Genomic DNA, 19,996 nt, shown 5'->3' with positions numbered 1-19,996 from the left:
TTTTATGCTTGACAATTATGTGTTTGAATCTATTTTTTTCTGATTTTAGATCAGAACGCATTTATGATGCCAAAGAGGCCTAGATCCCCATCATTTGAAGAGAGTCCTATCAGCCTGCAATGCAAGACGCATATCAGTGAACGAATGTTTTACAAAACGGCGTATGGCCAAGAACAGATTTCTGCTGTCTATGGTATTATTTTCTTATCCTTTCATTTGTTTATTTTTATTTTCCTTGGAAATTATTAGTTAAGGTAACTTAGGTAAAGCTACCTAGATATGAAAGTGCTGAGTTCATGTGCTTATGCAGAAATTTCTCTCGGAATGGAGTGGATATAAGCTGGGTTGGGGACAACTAAAATCTAAACTTTATACAAAACAAATTTGCGTCGAACTAGCTTATCTTGAAGGGAAATATTAACTACCCCTCCTCCGGCATGGTTTACATTACAAAAATAATTAATAGTAAAGAAAGCAAAGTGATTTTATTCAGATTGTTGTCATAAACATAATGCATCATTCTAGAAGGAATCATTCTTGGTACTTATTTCCCATGAATTAAAAGTGTGAGCTACACCCCCTCGTTTTGAATACAATGACATCGTGAACGCCCAACGAAATTCCCTTGTGGGGGGGGGGTATTAGTCTTGCTAGGAGCTTTTGGTGGGATTATTTCTGATTTTATTCATTTCTTTTACAGTTTCTTGTTATCCAGTGGGGCACATTACCTTTCCTTCCCTGGCACGCCCGTGAATTATGTAATGATAAAATATATCTATGGTTAAAAACGCATTTGTAGTTCTGAATTTATGTAAGTCCTTAAGCTGAACTGGCCAGACATGACAACAAACAACAAAGAGAGATAAAATGCCACAAAAAAACCTCAAACGAAACTGCGGCCAGTAGATAGAAAAGAGATGAAAGACTAAAATACTGCGGATATTTCGCCTGTATTGAAACCAGGCGTCCTCAGCACAAGATAAAACACTAAACTAAAAACAAATAAAACCGCCACCAAAAATAATAAAAACAATTGTCGCTACTGATCCACGTAGGGAAAATAAGCTATTAGAGCCTCTTCAATGAGAATATCAAAGGAACCGAGGAAAAATATAAAAATTGAAACTAATTTAAATATTCTGTTGCGAAATAATCCTCTTGTAAGCTAATATTGAAGCAACTCTTTTTGGTCTAGTAGGTAATCTTGTCCCTAGTGATTGTGTAAAATTTTAATTCCCTCCTTGACTATTAGTTCTGTTTTCAAAAGACAATCATAAATTGGGTCAATATTTAAATTCCCCGTGTCTCTATTTATTGAAAGATTAGCAAACATATGTTTTTTAATATCTGTAGCCTCCCTTGCCCATTGAGAAAAAACTCCTGTCATTAGAAATAGCAGTAGCCTCATCAAATTATATAAAATTTTAACTAAAATTAGTTTTTGAATTTTGATTTTAAAGTCATTGCAATTTTAACTAAAAATTAATCTCCCCACTTTGCAATTTTCTATCAATTAATCTTCCTGCTCCTCACTGCCCATCTTCCTGATGCTGTATCTATTATTATTCACTTTCTAAAACTAAAATTACTTTTAATAGCTCGAAAATTCAATATAAGAACTTAGGAATAAAAAAAAAATTGAGCTCTTTTTTTCTAAGAACTTTTTTTTGTAAAATTCTAACGCCCTATATTTATTTTTTGTAATATGGAAGAATATGTTCTTGGAAATAAAGGATATATGCATAACGAAAGCATGCACCATCTACAACAAATTATGCAGGGATGCTTCCAAACGTTTTGTCTTAACAAACTCCACCATTTTTGCCTTCTGCCAAAAGATTTAGAAGAACGCTTTCTTCCGTAAAATTGAAATGTTAAATAAAGTGAAATTTCTTCCCTTTTTTTACCTAACATAATGTAAAGTTTATTTACAAATTTTTCGAGATTCGATTTATGTATGGTAGACTATATTTTACTAAATTGCTTTCACTTTTATTTACAATTAGTTTTAAGCTTTGTTTCATGTCCTTTGTTGTTTCTGTTTTTTTTTTCTTTACTTGACACAAGGAGTCAATTCGGCTCTATTACATCTTGTATTAGCTTTATCAATTTAGCTTCGAAATAAATGTTGTTTTATTGCTTATCTTGCGCTGGTGCATATTATTTGTGATTGAATGCTTGCTGCAACGTAAAATGGGAACGATTATTGTATTAAAATTGATTTATGTTATTTATTTGTTTACTTTTATTAATTTAGCTGAGGTACTGGCCATAGTTTGGGGGCCTGGAATACAGGCTGGCTTACAAATTTATGTGCTGTAACAAATTAACATCTCACTCAATGTGAAAGCTAACAGACAGCCATTCCTAGGGGAGGAGGGTAACTGGGTCAGCTATCCTGGGTGCTGCTCCTGAGGGGGGCCGTGGCTCGGGGATTGCCCACTTTAATCAAGTTTTTCACTTTGATTTGGTGGGAGTGGGGTGCTGTAAACAATTTTTCCCCGGGATCATCAACCCCGGGGATGGCTCTGCCCGGTTGATTATATTCACCTTTAACCCCACGAAATGGTAATCGGACCATTGGTCTAAATTAAACCAAACTGGTAAATTGTATGAAAAACAATGGAAGCAATGAAGATATCAAAATTAGGAGGAGTACCCCTCTCTTCTACCGTCTACTGTGTATTAAACTAACATTTCTATACCGAGGAATCCTAATTGATTGTCAAAATTACCTTACCTATGCTTACTATTGCTAACAATTGTGTTAATATCTAGTGTATGAACGCTCAAAACGGCTCCTTAACTTATTTCTTTTCTTTCTGAAAATGTCTGTATAAACATACAATTAGCCAAATTAATTTAATATAGAAACTAATCGTTCACTTCATTGTTAGGTTCTGCATCAAATGAAACTATTTTAGAAAATAGAAATCTGGATATAAGCTCTCAAAGTGAGCTCTTTACTGTCAGCAACGATTATTATTTATGATTAAGTGAAGACCAATTTTCTATGATAGTTAGATAGCTTCACTGTTCTTGTGAAAGGAAATCAAATGTTTTTAGAAGTTTTCAACAGTTGACGTAATCTTTAGCGAGGATACGTAAATGATTAGCCAGTATACTTAGGTGATTGAATGCACAGCGAATATAATGTTTCACAAGGTTGTGACTTCTTTGCTTTCAATTGATAAAATAAACTTGATCCACTTGAATATTGGGATATATCTATTTCATTTCTTTTTCACAGTCACCAGTGAGCCAGGGCACGATCATTTCTGGAGGGGAGCAGGTATAAAATCTATTTAATTATCAATAGAATTTGGCCTACAATTGTGTTAGTCGTGAATAATTTGAGCTGAGTTGCGGTATTGCTACTTTGAAAATGTTAAAAGTAGATTTGATTCCTTCAAAATTTTCTAGCTTCTCCCATTCCTTATTTCTTTTTATAGGCTTATCCCGAAAGTTTGACACTACTTGTGAGATGTTTGCATCATAGTCTAGGAAAGTTTGAAGTGGTGTATTATTAGTATTATTCTTTGATCATAGTCTAGTTAGCTCTTCTGGTTTTTATTTGCTTTATGATAAGGTCCGTTTGATTTTATACAAAAAACGGAATTAGGAATGTTCTAGTTGTGCAATTATTTAATCTTTTCCACTAGAAATGTTTGTTCCATTCTTGTTAATTATGTTTACCTAGGAATATTTAAACGTGACGGGAGACAAAACATGATAGCTTTTTTCAGTTCTTTTGCCCTGGCCACCCAGGGAACTCGGTTTAAAGTATTTCAAGTTGTTCCGATGGGCCATTTGATCGCGGTGAGGGCTACTAGCTCTTCTCCTGGTCGGTATAAAGGTTTCTCGAAAATCCAAGAAGCTTACAGAACCATTGTAAAAATTCAAAGTTTCACAGAAATATATATCCCGTGCTTAGCATAGGCTTCGAGCACCCGCGACAATTAAGACTATTGCGCTACCTACTATTGGCAACAATGTTACTAAATAATACAACATATAATAATGTACTAGCGAAAAAGTATAGTAATTTGTATCTTAGAAAAATTAGTATAAAATAAACACTCATAATGAAAAAGAAAATGGAAAATTGGCTGGTTAGTGACTCATCGATTTATGCACTAAAGGGTGAAAGTGAGACTGTTAAGTAGTGCTTCCGCTCTCCCCGAATCTCACCGAAAAAAAATTGATACCCGCAGAATCTCCCCGAAAATTTACACTTCCAAATACATGGAAGTTGGTATGAAATATATATATTGTTAATTTTCATTAATGTTAGCTTTTGGGGAGTTTCCGAAGAACTCATTTTTTTGCATAGAAATTTAGAAAGCCTGAAAAAATCGAGTATAGTGGAAACACTGCCGTAAATCTTTTTACAAAAATCGTATATGGGCCCCAATAACTCGCTGTCAGCTTTTGGAAGTGCCGATTAATTGTGTCAGTTAATTTGATCAGTTTTATGGAAAACATAACTTTGTGTATTTGCGATCTTATTTCTTTGAAATCTTTTAGTCCTTTTTTTCTGGCTAATCAGTCTGCTATATCTTACTTCTGATCTTACATCCTTCTGTTATGATTTTATTTTTTGTTCAAACAAAGGGGTAAGGTCTTGGAGCCTTATGCCTCATATATGATACACCGCTTCATCAGTCTAGGTCAAAATGCTTACAAATAGATTTGAAGAATCTTCACATCGACTCTGCTTAGTCCTCCCAAAACTCTTTTCCATGGGTCAATGTCTTGAAGTTGCCGTCCGCACTAGCACTGGTTTTCCTGGTTTTTATTTTATTTGTTATAATTAATTTTAACTGATATAAACAATCTCGGTCGACTGCAAGCCCTGTGGACATTGTCAGTCATGAATTTTAAATACTTTTTAGTCTCTAGCTGTCTTTAAATGACTCAAAGAACTGATAGACTCTCTGAATCACCTTTACTGTATGCCTATCTGCCTTAGTTCTACCCTAAAATCATAAACTATCAAAAAGAAATGAAAATAATCGTTTTATACAATCTGAAAAAGTTATGTCAGCTTTGCCTCTCACAGAGACTATCTCTCTTGGCTTTACTCTAACTAGGCTTTAAAGTCTGTGTTCACTTTGACTAAATTTTACTTTTTTCTAGTGGGCTTTCCCAGTAGATAAAGCCCATATGATACGAACAATCTCGGTCGCCCAACCGCCTACAAATTCTATGAGCATTGTCGGTCATGAATTTTTGAATCATTTGTCAGTCTCTAATCGCCTTCAAATTGCTCCAAGAACTGATAGACCTGAATTACCATTACTGCATGCCTCTCTGCCTTAGTTCTGCCCTAAGATGATAGAATATCATAAAGAAGTAAAAATAATCATTTTTATACAGCTTTCAAAAGTTATGCCATCTTTGCCTGTCACAGAGACTGTTTATCTTGGCTTTACTCTAATTAGGCTTTCAAGCCTTAAACCATTTTGACCGAATTTTTCACTTTGACTACCACCGACAGAGACTGTCTGTCTTGACTTGCTTCTTCTTTTTTTTTATAATATACACTGATATCATTCTGTGGTAGCCACAACACTTGGCTGGGTAGAGAATTTAAAGTGGCGAAACCCTATAGGCCAGTGTATTCTGTGGTAGCCACAACACTTGGCTGGGTAGAGAATTTAAAGTGGCGTAACCCTATAGGCCAGTGTATTCTGTGGTAGTCACAACACTTGGCTGGGTAGAGAATTTAAAGTGGCGAAACCCTATAGGCCAGTGTATTCTCCTGATGAGCCCTTGTGTTGGGTTGTTGCCTCTGAATTATTTGTCTTTATTATTCTTTCTATTGTTTGGTAAATGACGACTTATACTTATTGACGACATGACTGGCTGTCCATGGATTATTCTTTATGGTTGATTGTGTTTGGCTATGCTGTTTGACCTATGTGATTATATGGATGAGTAGGGTTAAGGCCTCATTCAAGTGCTGGTCTATATTAATCACTAATTTAGGAAAACAGTCTTCCTTTTCTCCTTCTGTCTTTTTTTTTCATGTGTTTGTGCTGTTGTATTGGTGATTTCTCTTTTCATGATACTAAGGATGAATTCGATCTCAAAAGTCACTTCTTTTTTATTGATTTTTTTTGTAGGCTGGATGCACTGCTATATTTCCAGCTGAAGTTTTTTGCCAGACTAGGTGTGTTCTTTGGGGAACTGTTTATTATGTCAATTGTTTGAACTGTGTAACGGAAAGAAAAAGAAACAGAAGTAATCTTTTTCTTTGACCTTGAGCAAATAGTTCATTGACCTTGAGCAAATAAAAAAAAAATAAAGAAAATAAAATTTAAGAAAAACGTATTTTTTCAACTGAAAGTACGGAGCATCATTAAAACTTAAAACCAACAGAAACTATTACGTATGTTACGGGGTTCGCCCTCTCGTCAATACCTCGCTCTTTACGCTAAAGTTCGAATTTTGTTCCATATCTTTTAGAATGGCCCCTGAATCACGAAGGCCGTTTAATTAGAATAAATAGTTCTTTTGAAAGTACTAAACAACTTTAGCGTAAAGAGTGAGGTATTGCCTAGGGGGCGAACCACCTCATATACGTAATAATTTCTGTTCGTTTTAAGTTTTATTGTTGCTCCCTAATTTCAGTCGAAAAAACTTATTTTGATTTAATTTCTGGTGGTTTTTCAAAGAATGCTGGGAAATCTCGAAAATAATGCTTCGTGAAAAAATCTCTTCCCCCATGAAAAATTCCTCCATACAAAAATCCTTCCACGTAACCCAAACAATAAAAATTGTCACATTTTTGCAGATAGGAGCTTGAAACCTCGACAGTAAAGTTATCTGATGCGCTGAATCTGTTGTTGTAATTGAATCTGCTGGTGTAAACCACGAATAGTTTAATAGGAATTTCTTAGTGTAGGCTTATTGCACTGTTATTTATCTGACTGTACCTTTTGCCATGCGAGGTGTGTGCTTTAACAATTTAGTGTTTATTATATCAATCTGGTGAACTGCAATCCAAGAATAGAAACGGGAGTAATCTTTTCTCAGAAGTTCTTTATTGGTTCAAGTTTTGTGTCAATAGATGCATTATATCAGAGATATTATTTGGAAATTGGATATGAATTTTCTTAGGGATCTGTAATATATTAAAAATATAACTAGGACATTTTGAGCTTTTTTTCTTTTGTTATATAGAAAAAACCTTGGGCATCCTTTACCGAGGGAGTAAAAACGTACCCACTGTTGAAGAAGAGTCAGTGGATGTTTGTGATGGAAAAATGCAAGTTCAAGAATCCATTGTGCCCTCTGATCAAATGAGACTTACCTCGAATCTGCAGCTGTTAAAATGTGATACGAATATGGAGGTATTGATACATTCATTGATACAATGCTTCATTTGTCAACACTTGTCACCTTCCCTTTTTCATCTCTCTTTTTCATAGTTTTTTCCTTTGCTTTTTTCTTTCTTTCTCTATGTACATTTTACTCTGGGTATCAAGCAATTAATAAATTAAATCTATTACCTTAGCTAGCAAAATAGCATGTTTTATATTAGTATAAGTATTTCTTGTAAATTTTGTGTTTCTTCTAAAAATGAAAAAGCTAAAGAGGTATAGATACCTGTAGTACGCTTCGAGGATCGACGATTTCAACTTTGATAGTTTCTTTTACTAATTGCTTGCCAATTCATAGGAAAATGAAAACTGATAGACTTTGTTTTCCATTCTCCCTTTATTGTACATAGATTATAGATAAGGCTTGTCCCAAATATAATAATAGCTAAGACCAGGGTAAAGAGCCATAGCCACGAAATTCATTCTAAGATTTCTTTCTTCCTAGTAAACTTTAGAAAACTGGTAAGAATACTTCATAATTCTTGGGTTTCAACCTATTTCGGCAGCAAAACTTCTCATTGTGTACTGGCTTAGGCTGTGTGATATAATTCTAAGTTCAGTTCGACTTTTTATGTACAGTTTAAGCAGGGGTTTCAGCTGGGTTGAAGTTTATTTCCTCCATTAAATGCAAAACAGACTAATCAGAACATTTGTTAAAAAGAGGACGAGTCCCTTAACGAAAAAGGCTTCTTTGTGCATTTTTGGCCCCCTAACATAAGAAAACACTTTGGTATCTGTTTGACCGAAGAAATAGAGATAAGCGAAGAAAAGTAACCTTTGAGCGAAAAATATCGATATTTTTATTATTGCTTATTCAAAGTAAAATTTGGTCAGTGAAATCCAAAGAAATTGCACGTCGGTTTTATTTGAAATTGGGATATAGCTCAATTGCTAACCTTGGAAGCATGTTAAATTAGAAAAAAAAACTTGCTTTTCCAGTCAAAGTATATTTTTACGCACGAAAATACAAGCAATACAAATGCTAAATTTGGAATCCTTCATGTACAGGTTACCAGAAAAATGATTTGAAATGTTTTAGCTTCCCTAATTATGTTGAAAGGTAGACTTATTAGCTTGTTCCGTGTCATTGGATTTTTTTTTACCAATTTCAAAATCCTCTCACGTTTGCCAAAAATAAGACACAATGGCATATTAAACCGCTTATTAAAGCTGATGAGAAATACGATATATTTAGCTCTTAAATTCACCGAAGACCACGTTGTAGACACTTGTGTAATGATTCTTTCTACCGACATTTACGTCGGTTCTACCGAAAACCTATTGATTTAACCGGCTTTTACCACATTCTGAATACAGAAAAATGTTAAACGACTGCTGTTAAACTTCTTACCGTTTCCTCTAATTTTATTAAATAAATAAAAAACAAGTTTTTTCTACTGAAAGCAAGGAGCAGCATTAAAACTTAAAGGAACAGAAATTATTCCGTAAATGAGGGGGCTACCCCCTCGTCAATACTTTGTGTTTTAGGAATTGTTCTTAAAGAATTGAGACAAAAGATCGAACTTTAGCGTTAAGAGTGGAGTGTTGAGGAGTGGGAAGCCCCCCTCTTACACAGAATAATTTTTGTACATTATTAGTTTTAATGTTGCTCCTTACTTTCAGTAGAAAAAATGTCCTTTATTTATTTTCTAATCGTTTTTCAAATAATCCAAGGAAGTCCGCCCTCCACTGTGGAATATCCCCCCATGAAAAATTCCGCCATAGAAAGTTCCTCTCATGGAAAATTCTTCTGCCGGGAAAATATCCCTGGACAGTTGTATCCTCGCTGCGAATTCCCCACAGAGAAGTTTTTCCCGCGTAAAATTCTGCCATGATGATTTCTCCTGGTTATATTTACCCCGTGGAGAATTTTTCTCGAGGGAAATCCCTTAGAGATTTGTAAATTAGCTGACAATTTCCCCGGACAGTTCCTCAAAAGCATCTTCACATGTAAAATGTGCTTGTCAATGAGAAAGACAAATAAAACGAATCTTGGTTACGAATTCTGGAAAATTTCCCCTGGAAAGTTCCCCCCTCCCCCCAGAAACTTCCATCCCAATGGGGAATTCTCCCTATAGAAAATATATCCCCATAGAATTTCCCACTCTCCTGAAAAGTGTCGGTCCACTTCCCTATAACAAATATTATGTGTAAACAACGGGCAAATTTCGTAACTTGCGGTCCTTCCACCAGTGGTTCTCGGTTGCCATGTCGTATCTAAAGACATAGTTATTGGACTTTTCAACTATACTGAACAAAATAGCTATCTCAGAATCTTTATTAGACGACATTTGGGGGAAAAGAGTGTAGGAATGGGCTAGCTGCCCTCCAATATTTTTGGTCACTTAAAAAGGGCACTAGGACTTTAAATCTCCGTTTGAATGAGCCCCCCCCCCCGATATTCTATGGCAATGATTCGATACGATCCCCCTTGGAGAAAAAAAAAACAAATAAGCATGCATCAGTGATCTTATTTCTGGCAAAAATACAAAGGTCCGCAGTTTTTGCAGATACTAGCTTGAAACCTATACAGTAGGGTTCTCTGGTACGCTGAATCTGGTGGCGTGATTTTCATTTAGATTATTTGACTTTTAGCGGATATTTCCCTCCCTTTTCTTAAATCAGGCAACTTTTCTTAGGCTTGAAGCCTTTGATGGATGGCATAATAAGCTGATTTTTTTGATATGTCTATTGACATCAAAGTTCTGTTTTTAGAGTTTCGGTTACTACTGAGCCGCATTGCACCTTACAGCTCGTTAACACAAACTGTTTGATTAGACTAATTTGCAATGAGAAGCATGACAACTTTCTCTGAAAGCTAAGGAGACACGATTCGTCGTTGTTGTGAAAGGAAATCAGATATTTTCAAAACACTACAATGAATACAGTTATGAATAAAACTTAGTTCATTAATGGTGAGAAATGTTGCGTTTTATTTTTGCTCAATGTACAGAAATGGGAAGAATAATTTCATTTTTTGTATATGTTTTTGAAAGGAATTAAAAAGATTGAGAGGCGAATTTTCTCTGGGGCTTGAAAGAGAGGGAAGGGTTGACATTACATTAAGTAATAGAAAATTTATATGAATAAAGAAGCTGGTAAGGTTGGATACTATGAATATAGAACATGGGGTCAATTTTCTTCGATTAATTTATTCAGTTTTGGTTCAAGGATGTGTCTTTGTTTTTAAATTTTATGCTGCTGTTATTTTTCCATTTTTTATTTATTAACCATGGCTCATAAAAGGCTTTTAGTTCTTTACGGTCAATCGTATCAGTTTTCAGTTTTTTATAAATACGATATTAAATCATATCTGTTCTGTCGATCCTTTGAACATAACAAAAAGGGTCTTGGCTCACTTCAATATAATCACAATAATATAGTATGTTCGAAATCTGTTGAATCCAACCAATACACAAAGTCAGTGAAAGGGGAAATATAAAAACGAATAATAAATAAAAGGAAACAAAAGAAAAGTCATTTAGGAACAAAAACAACAGTAATAAAAATACAATACAAACAGTAGGCTTAACCTAGGTGCCCTGTCCTTCTCTGTGTTAGAACGTAAAGCTTAATTTCCAGCAACTAAGAAGTTTTTCCAAGTGCTAAATTCGTAAGCTAGGTTGTCAAATTAGGATGCTAATTCATATCCAAGATAGGAATTTAAAAAGGTACTGGGCAAATTAAAACACCAAAGCATGAATTGTAGACTTTTTACGTTTTGTCAGAAATTTCTGAAGTGGAGCTGTGTATGAAATACCTGATGGAATGATAGCACTGTAGACCGTCGATTTATTGATCGAATTTTAGGAGCTGTTAATTCTCTATTATAGATATATCATAAGGGGGAATGCGTTTGCTGTAAAGAGGTATCTACCAGCAGCCTCAGATAAGCAATTATAACGAGGATTTTGGCTTAACAATTACCTAGTACAATACTGAATCATCTATCTATGTTATATGTTTCATTTTTTATGCTACATATTTTCTTATCAATAGTTAATGTAAGCTCTAATAGAAGATGTCAAATTTTGTCATTCAAAAATGATCAAGCGATGTAACTAGGTAGATTTTGGTGGGTATATTCGATTAATAGTAATATTTTCTGAAGTCTTAATCGAAATATTTTGAAGAAACAGACTGCTTTGAATGGCTACTTAAAAAAAATAATTGTACTTTTTTGTTTTCATGACTAGGAAGATTTTATTTATTTTCAAAAAATTATGCCGGCTGGAGAAGCAGACTCTTGAACCAGAGAGAAACAAAAGTCTACTGATAAAAAGTTTTTTGACGCAAAATATGTTTTTTTGACGTTCTTTTTACTAGATTCATTAAAAAAAAAAAAAACTTTCCGAAAAAGAAATTTAATTTAAGACCAGAAGAAATGGAAACCTACGATAACTAAAACTCAGAACAACCAGAAATTACTAATAAAGAATAAATGTAACCCAAAACGAATAGAAATTAAATAAAAAGTCATGGCAAAAAACATACAGCATGCACTAATATAAATGAATAAATACATCTCAAAACGAGTTAAGCTTAAGTTGACTATGCAAATAAAGCTTAAAACGAACACAAATATTTCGCTATTGAAGCTTAAATGAAACCCAAAACGAACAGAAATTAAATAATCAATCATATCAAACAATGGTTACTACTATAAATGAGTAAATAAATCTTAAAACGAGTGAAACTTAATTTGAATATGCAAATCCAGCTTGAAACGAACAAGAATCTCTACAAGGAGTTTGGGTTTTGCCTCCTTTTTTCACTGTAAAAGTCTAAAACCTCTTGCGTCATTGGTGCTTTACTGAAAACTATATGTGTCTTGAGCAGTCTTGAGAAGTACAAATAAAATCAAACTGAATATTTGATATATAATGCTATTAATTGTTGAAAGATCATCAGCTCAAGATTTTATTTTACTGTAATTTCGTTTTCATTTTCAACGCTGTAATAACTGGAAAATAAAATATATGTAATATAATTCATTTTCAGTGAAGCGCCAATGATAGAGCAGGCTTTAGACTTTTACAGTTAAGGAAGGGGGCAGTATTCAAACTCTTGTTTGAAGTGAAGCTATATTTGTCTTGAACGGTCTTGGAAAGAACTAATAAAATTAAAATCAATATTTGATATATAATGATAATAATTGCAATATTGTAATAAGTAATATAAGTAAAAGAAAATATTTGTAATATAATTCGTTTTCAGTAAAGTGCCAATGACGCAGCAAGTTTTAGACTTTTACGGTGGAAGAAGGAGACAAAATCTATATTCCTTGTAGAGGTTTTTGTTCGTTTAAGCTGGATGTGCATATCAAATTTAAATTTCATCCGTTTTGAGATTTATTTACAAATTTATATTAGTAACTATTGTTTGTTTGTTTGTTATGATTGTTTATTTAATTTCTGTTCGTCTAGGGTTTCATTTATGCCTAAATAGCAAAATGTTTTTCTTCGTTTTAAGCTTGATTTGCATATTCAGCTTAAGCTTTACTCGTTTTGAAATTATTTATTCATCTATATTAGTACCTGTTGTATTTTTTTTTTGCTATGATTGTTTATTTAATTTATGTTCGTTTTGGGTTTCATTTATTCTTTAATAGTAATTTCTGGTTGTTTTGAGTTTGAGTTATTGTAGGTTTCTGTTTCTTCTGATCTAAAGTTTAATATGACCTTTACTTTCCCTTAGAAAACTTCTTTTTCGGAATTTTTTTATTAATTTCTGTTCGTTTTTTATTGCCAAAGTCTCAAGTTTTTCAAAATTCCTTATTTTAAAATATGTTTTTTTATTCTAAAATAAATTAATAGTTTTGGTAAAAACAGATAAATTAAACTGAATATTGGATATATAATGATATTAATTGCTGAAAGCTCACCAGCTTAAGATTTTGTTTCACCCAGGCTGGTTTTAAAGCTTTGACGCCTCTAGACCCAAGTGTTTTTGCCACTCCGTTTTTGCAAGATTTTTGTGAAAATCCCCAAAATTTCGGGAATAGTGAAAATCGCAGGGTCTAATGGGCCTATTGATAAATTCTGGTCTGGCTTCACTTTTATTTTATTCACTTTGGCTTCAATTTTCGTCTTATTTTCAATGTTGTAATTAGAAGAAAAGAAAACATTTGGAATATAATTCCCTGTAGCAAAGCGTCAAACACGCTGTAGGCCTCGTACTTTTTAGAAGTACATAACCACTACTCCCTGAAAACGACCGCGGTCTATCAACCAACACTTAATCCAATTCTCACTTGTGTTTGAATTCTGTTCTCCCAATTATTATAGTAAAAAAAAAGGTAAACTAATTTTGCAGAACTTTGTAGCCACTTAAGCAAGGGAATGATACATTTACCGTTAAAGAAACGGGCAGTAGCCATACTCTTGTTTTATAGTGAAGACACTATTCATTAGAAGTACATAACCCCAATTCTTTCGGAAAGAATCGGGGGGGGGGAGAACTTTCGGAAAGTTTTTTTAAATTAATTTTTTTCGTTTCTTGATTGCAAAAAGGTCCAATTTCTTCAACCCCAAACTTTCATCAAAGTATCAAAACTAGTATCAAAGTATCAATATCGAAGTATCAAAGTAAAGAGAAAGGATCAAAGTAAAGAAAGTATCAAAGTTACCAAGGCATCAAAGTAAAGAAAGTATCAAAGTAACAATACGCAACTTGTACAACTTACAGCCCTTGCACTGTAAATCCAAGTTACCACGTAAACCACTAAATCCAAGTACCAAAGTAAACAAAGTATAAAAGTGACAATAATTAAGTTCCGTAACTCGGAGCCATTTTAAACTCGGGGGGGGGGGGTCAACTCCAGAATTTTGACCGGATGCCCTTTGGGAAAGTAGGGCGTGGGCTAGTTGGCCAGTGATCGCTTTTGACTCTTAAAACAAGAGCTAGAAGTTTCAATTTCCGATTGAATGAGCCTCCTCTAAAGGTAATACGACCATCCTTTCCACATAACCTTATATTCAAATAATGGGCGACTTACACAAGTTACAATCCTTGCCCCGGGGGCTAGGGAAGATCCCTCAACCCATAAGTTATAGTAATTTGAATTTTGGACTATTTTAACAAATAACAAAATGCCATTTAACAAAATGGCAAATTAAAAATTTTGATAAGATGCATTTGGAGAAAAAAGGCACAAGGGGAGGGAGCTTGTTACTTTTCAATCAGTTTCGATTCCTAAGAACTTACAACTCAAATTAGTTACAGTTCTTATCCCGAGTGCTATGGAGGATTTCTCAATCCCTAATTTGTAGCAATTTGAATTTTGACTATTTTGAAGAAAAGGGCTATCGCAGAATTATTATCGGAAAAAGGCGGGGGGGGGGGGTTAGATACCCTTCGATCACTTTTGATTACTCTTAAAAAGGTAGCTAGAACTTTTAATGTCCAATCAAACGAGCCATATGTGAAGTTTATATGACCACCCCTTACATCGTCTTATATGCCCTTGGGGCATAGCTTACAATACTTGCCCCCGGGCTCTGGGGGATGTGTAGACCCAGGCATTTTAATAATTGAACAAAATAGCTATCTCAAAATTTTGATTGGATGCATTTGGGGGAAAAGGGTCTTGGGGGCTAGTTGTCCTCCGATCACTTTTGACTTTTGGGAAGGGTACTAGACAGTCTGATTCACAACTGAAGTTTATGCGACCATCCCTTCCGTAAAAACCTTATATGCCCACAGGGCACATTTTACAGCACTTGCCTCCGGATTCTGCTTTTTTGTTGTTTTTTTTTTTTGTCCCTTGAGTTTTTTTTATATTAACTTTGGTCTATTTTGAAAAAAATGGCTATATAAAAATTTCGATTGGACATATTTCGAAAAAAGAAGGTGGGAGAGAGGGGAGGGGATAGTTGCCATCGGATAACTTTTGACTCTTAAAAGGTGAAATAGAACTTCCAATTTCTAATCATTTGAGTTCCCTCCAAAGTTTAAACGACCACCTCTTCCATAAAAACCTTATATGCCCCCGCGGCATAAGTTATAACCCTTACCCTGGCTTTGGGGGGATGATGACAACGAAGTTTTTGTTTTCTTATCGTTTGACTATTTCAAACAAACCGGCTAAAATTAAAAAAAATTCATTTGACGCATTTGGGGAAAAGAGGGTCTTTGTGTGAGGGGGGGGCAGATGCCCTTCGTTAGCTTTTGACTTATAAATAAGTAACTAGAACTTTCACCTTTCAATTTTTATCTGATGTTTGAACTATTTTAAGATAAGGCTATATCAAAATTTGTATCTGATGGATTTTGGGTAAAAAGTCCTTGGGTGGCTAGTTGCGCCCGAATCTCTTGACTCTTAAAAAGTGAACTAGAACTCTCAATTTCTAATCAAATGAGCCACCTTCGAAGTTTATACGACCACCCCTTGCATAAAAACCTGAGACGCCTCCGGGGCATAGCTTAAAACATTTGCCCCGGGCTCTGGGGGTTTGTGCCGACCCCTGAGTTTAATGCCTATGTCAAAATTCGTATGATATGGGCTTGGAGAAAAAAGGGCTAGGGGGCTCGTTGCCCTTGGGTCTCTTTTGACTTTTATTAAGTGAACTAGAACTTTCAATTCCAATCAAATGAGGCCACTCCGAAATTCATTCGAGCATCCCTTTTGTAAGAACTATATGTACCCCCAGGGCATAACTCACAACGCCTGCCCCCGGGACCTGGGGGGGGTGTCGACACTGGAGGTTTTGTTATCTGACCTTTTCACTATTTTTAACGGAATAGCTATCTTAAAATTTTTATCGGATGCATTTGCGTAGAAAGGGGCGTGTGGAGGGAGTTGTTGCCCTCTGATCTCTTTAAACTCTCAAAAAAGTAGAACTTTCAATTTCCAATCAAATGAGCCCTCTCTGGAGTTTATATGAGCCTCCCTTTCTTAAGAACCATATACGCCCCCAGGACACAACTTACAACTCGTGCCCCGGGTCTTGGGAGGATGCGTCGATATAGGAGTTTTTTCTTATCTGACCTTTGAACTATTTCTAATAAAATTGTTATCTCAAAATCTTTATCGGATGGGTTTGAGAGAAAAAGGGTTGGGGGGGGGACTAGTTGCCCTTAGATGTTTTTATACTCTAAAAAAAGTGAACTAGAACTTTCAATTTCCAATCAAATGAGCCCTCTCTGAAGTTTATACGAGCCTCCCGTTCATAAGAACCACAAACACCTCCAGGACACAACTTACAACGCCTGCCCCCGGGGCCTGGGAGGTTGTGTCGATATCGGAGTTTCTGTTATCTAATTTTTGCACTATTTAAAAAAATGACGGTCTCAGAATTTGTATCGGATGGATTAGGGGAAAAAAGACTTGGAGGAGGGGACTAGTTGCCCTCTGGTCTCTTTTAAATCTTAAAAACGAACTAGAACTTTCAATTTCCAATCAAATGAGCACTCTGTAAAGTTTGTGCGAGCATCCCATCCGTAAGAACCATATATGCCCCCGGAGCATAACTTAAGAACATCATCCCCCGGGCCCTGAGGAGTTGTTTTAACACCGGATTTTCTACTTTTAACAAAATCTCTATCTCAAATTTTTGTCGAATGCACTAGGGGTAAAAGGGACATGGGGGGGGGGGCATTTGCCCTCCAATCTCTTTTGACTCTCAAAAACTGAAGTGGAACTTTCAATTTCCAATCAAATGAGCCCTCTCTGAAGTTTATACGAATATCTCTTCAATAAGAACCATATATGCCCCCAGGGAATAACTTACAACGCCCGCCCCTGGCCCTGGTAGGTTTTGACGACCCTGGAGTTCTCGTTATATGATCTTTGAACTTTTAAAATGGCTATTTCAAAGTTCTTATCGGATGGTTTTTAGGGAAAAAGGGCGTGGGGGGGGGGTTGCTAGTTGCTGTCTAATCTCTCATGACTCTGAAAAAGTGAACTGTAACTTTCAATTTCCAATCAAATTAGCTCTCTCTGAAGTTTGTACGATAACAAAATTGCTATCTCAAAATTTTGTCAGATGCATTTAGGAAAAAAGGCTTGGGGGGCTAGTCGCCCTTCGATCACTTTCGACTCTTAAAAGGAGCACTGGAACCTCCGATTTCCAATCGAATGAGCCCTCTCCAATTTTTATACAATGACACCTTCTATATGAAGTGCCTCTGGAAAAAAAATAATAGATAAAATTAAAAATTTTAGCCGTATGGCCTTTACTATAGGCGACGCTATAACGTTGCTTTTGATAAAAATTTCACACAAGAGAAGCAATCGGGTGGAATTATATCTTTCTTTGTTTTTACTGACTTAAAACTTCACACCACAGCCAGTGAGGCTTTAAAAGGGGATATTGGCTTCCCTTTCTGGTATACGTTTAAGGAAAAATGCTTAAAAAATTACGGCACAGGCGTAAACTAATTGAAGTAAGGTGCATATTTACCACATAGTTGTAGGAGATTTTTCTTTTTCTCTTTGCCTACACGCTGATCAGAAACAGAAGTGAAGTGCGTCTTCAATCACATGGAAATCAGGCTCTATATTTACTTCTTTTTTTTCAGGTTTCTAGTCATTATTCAATTGGTAGGTTTCACGAAGATAGTGACAAGTCTTATAATGCTTGTATGAATTGTCGAGTGCTATCTTCTTCACCTTTTGGTCGCTGTGGTTATTGTGAAAAGAACATGTGTGGCAAATGTTTGCAACCTTGTATTCAATGTGGTTTTGAGTTCTGTGCCCCCTGTTCCCTTCCCGTGTAAGTATATGTCTATTTTGTTCTAGATTTAATCACCTTTTTCGGACTTTTGGGCCCCCTAAACAAGATGTTTATTATTCTAGTGCTTTTATTCGTTTTTATCAGCTTTAATTAATACATTTTTGAAAAATTCTTTTGCAGTTTAAGATTTGTTGACACATAAGTAGATCCGCTTGCTATGGGTGCTTGAAATTGACGTAGTGGATTATGAAAAGCAAGATAAAAATTAGCTAGTGACGAGTGAGTTTAGATGTGACAGGGAAAACCACTGAGAGAGAGAGATAGACTAGAGCACAGATTTGAAGTCCCCCACCCCCTTACATACTTGCCTTTTCATTGGAAGATGTTAGTAATTTTCCATGCTTTATTTCCAAAATTTATTTCCATACTTTAAATAACGAAATTTATTTCCATACTTCACTCGGTGGGCTAATTGATTGAGTGGGTGGTTTGAAGTAAAATAAAAATCGGTTTCAGTCAATTAATAATTTCATTCATATTACAAGTTTTATTCAAAAGTAATGCTAACGGCTGTTCGGCCCCAGAACCTTAGCCTGTTATTTTGCAACATATTTCTGGCTTAGCACCAGGTTTGCCTTCATGTTATTAACGTACCATCACTTGGGTACTAATGCACGATTTGTGTTACATTATTATTGGCTGTGATCCTTTTTCTCTCTAGGCATTTCCTTTTTTTGCCAGATTCAAAAGAAGTATTCTTTTTTTGTCTTCTAGAAACCAATATTTTTATTTATGGCCTGTGGCTAGTCGAGAAAAAAACGATAGTAAAACAGTCAATTAATGATTAGAATCCTGTGAACTTTGGGATAAATAGTAATAATCTTGGGTTTCGTTTTCTGCAATGTAAAAACATGTCCAATTTCCCCATTAGAATTAAGAATTTGGGGGAGGGGTAGTTATAGAGGTTAAAAATCTGGAAGGTCGTAAGTAAATCCCTTTGTGCCTACCTGAAGCTATCAAACCAATTTAAATGCTATTTCTAAGCAGTTTTGATTCGGTTGGTTTAGTTTTTTTGTATAAGGGGCTCCCCATCCCTTGTAAATTACTCCCCAAAATGAAGCGAAGTGTGAAGAAGAAAAAACGAGGGTATTTCCTGCCAGTGAAAAAAGAAAGGATAAATATTCAGGTATTTCAGTCGAGAACTCTGCTCGACCGTCCTCAGTGCACAAACGTAAATGGAGAGTAAAAGATATACATATAAAAGTCCTAAGTACAAATAAAGACAGAACACTAAGGCCCTCTAAGCAACGCTGAAAAGGGATGCTAAATAAAACCATCATATATTGAATGACGATTCAAACCTCGGAAGTCATTTATGTTGGCAAAAGCTTTTTTTTAACCTTAATCGCTTAGCATGTGCAGTATTATCAGAAATCGTTTGTCAAATAGCAGTTTGTGAATAAAAATAATATAAAGAATCGAAATTCATAAGTTCGTTATAAATTTGGTAAGATAAGTTTCATCGGTATCCATTAGCAAGCTCGAGCAGCCCTTATTTGACTTATCCACTTAATATTAAGTTCCCTGAGTGTAATCCGTAAGAGATAACAACAAATACTTGTCTGGTAACTTGTCAACCGATACGCTATGGGCAACAAGGAGAATAACAGCATTAATCACTATTATTCCACTGCCGACATAGCTTTTTTCAAACCCCTGAAGGTTTCTCACTGTCTTACTGTTTTGTTCTCTGCATTTGATTTCGCTTATTTTTTCCGTTTTTGGAAAGATTGAATTCTTTGTGTATATATTACGTCATTTATTCTCAGTAGTCCTGCATCCCACAGGGTTAGTAGTTGTAACTGATCCGGCCCAGGTCACTTCAAATAGTAATCTTCCTAACCTCTGACGCTAGTTACGTCTCACCAGACA

At 35.2% G+C, this 19,996-nt stretch overlaps 1 protein-coding gene across 2 annotated transcripts in view; it reads left to right on the top strand.

Annotated features, from left to right (window-relative positions):
* Positions 1 to 18,103, top strand: part of LOC136025682 (apoptosis regulatory protein Siva-like) — a gene marked incomplete at its 3' end in the record, with an annotated part of 30,176 nt that extends 12,073 nt beyond the window's left edge. For both annotated transcript variants that reach the window (XM_065701660.1, XM_065701659.1), the window contains 3 exon segments: positions 50 to 193; positions 7,189 to 7,358; positions 17,910 to 18,103. In XM_065701660.1, coding sequence (XP_065557732.1) covers positions 64 to 193; positions 7,189 to 7,358; positions 17,910 to 18,103 — 494 coding nt within the window.
* Between the last annotated feature and the right edge of the window lie 1,893 nt (positions 18,104 to 19,996).

The sequence above is a fragment of the Artemia franciscana genome, chromosome 4, assembly GCF_032884065.1.
Source record: "Artemia franciscana chromosome 4, ASM3288406v1, whole genome shotgun sequence".
NCBI classification, from domain to species: domain Eukaryota; kingdom Metazoa; phylum Arthropoda; class Branchiopoda; order Anostraca; family Artemiidae; genus Artemia; species Artemia franciscana.
Note: the sequence above shows the minus strand (reverse complement) of the source record. Positions and strands in the feature narration are given on the sequence as shown.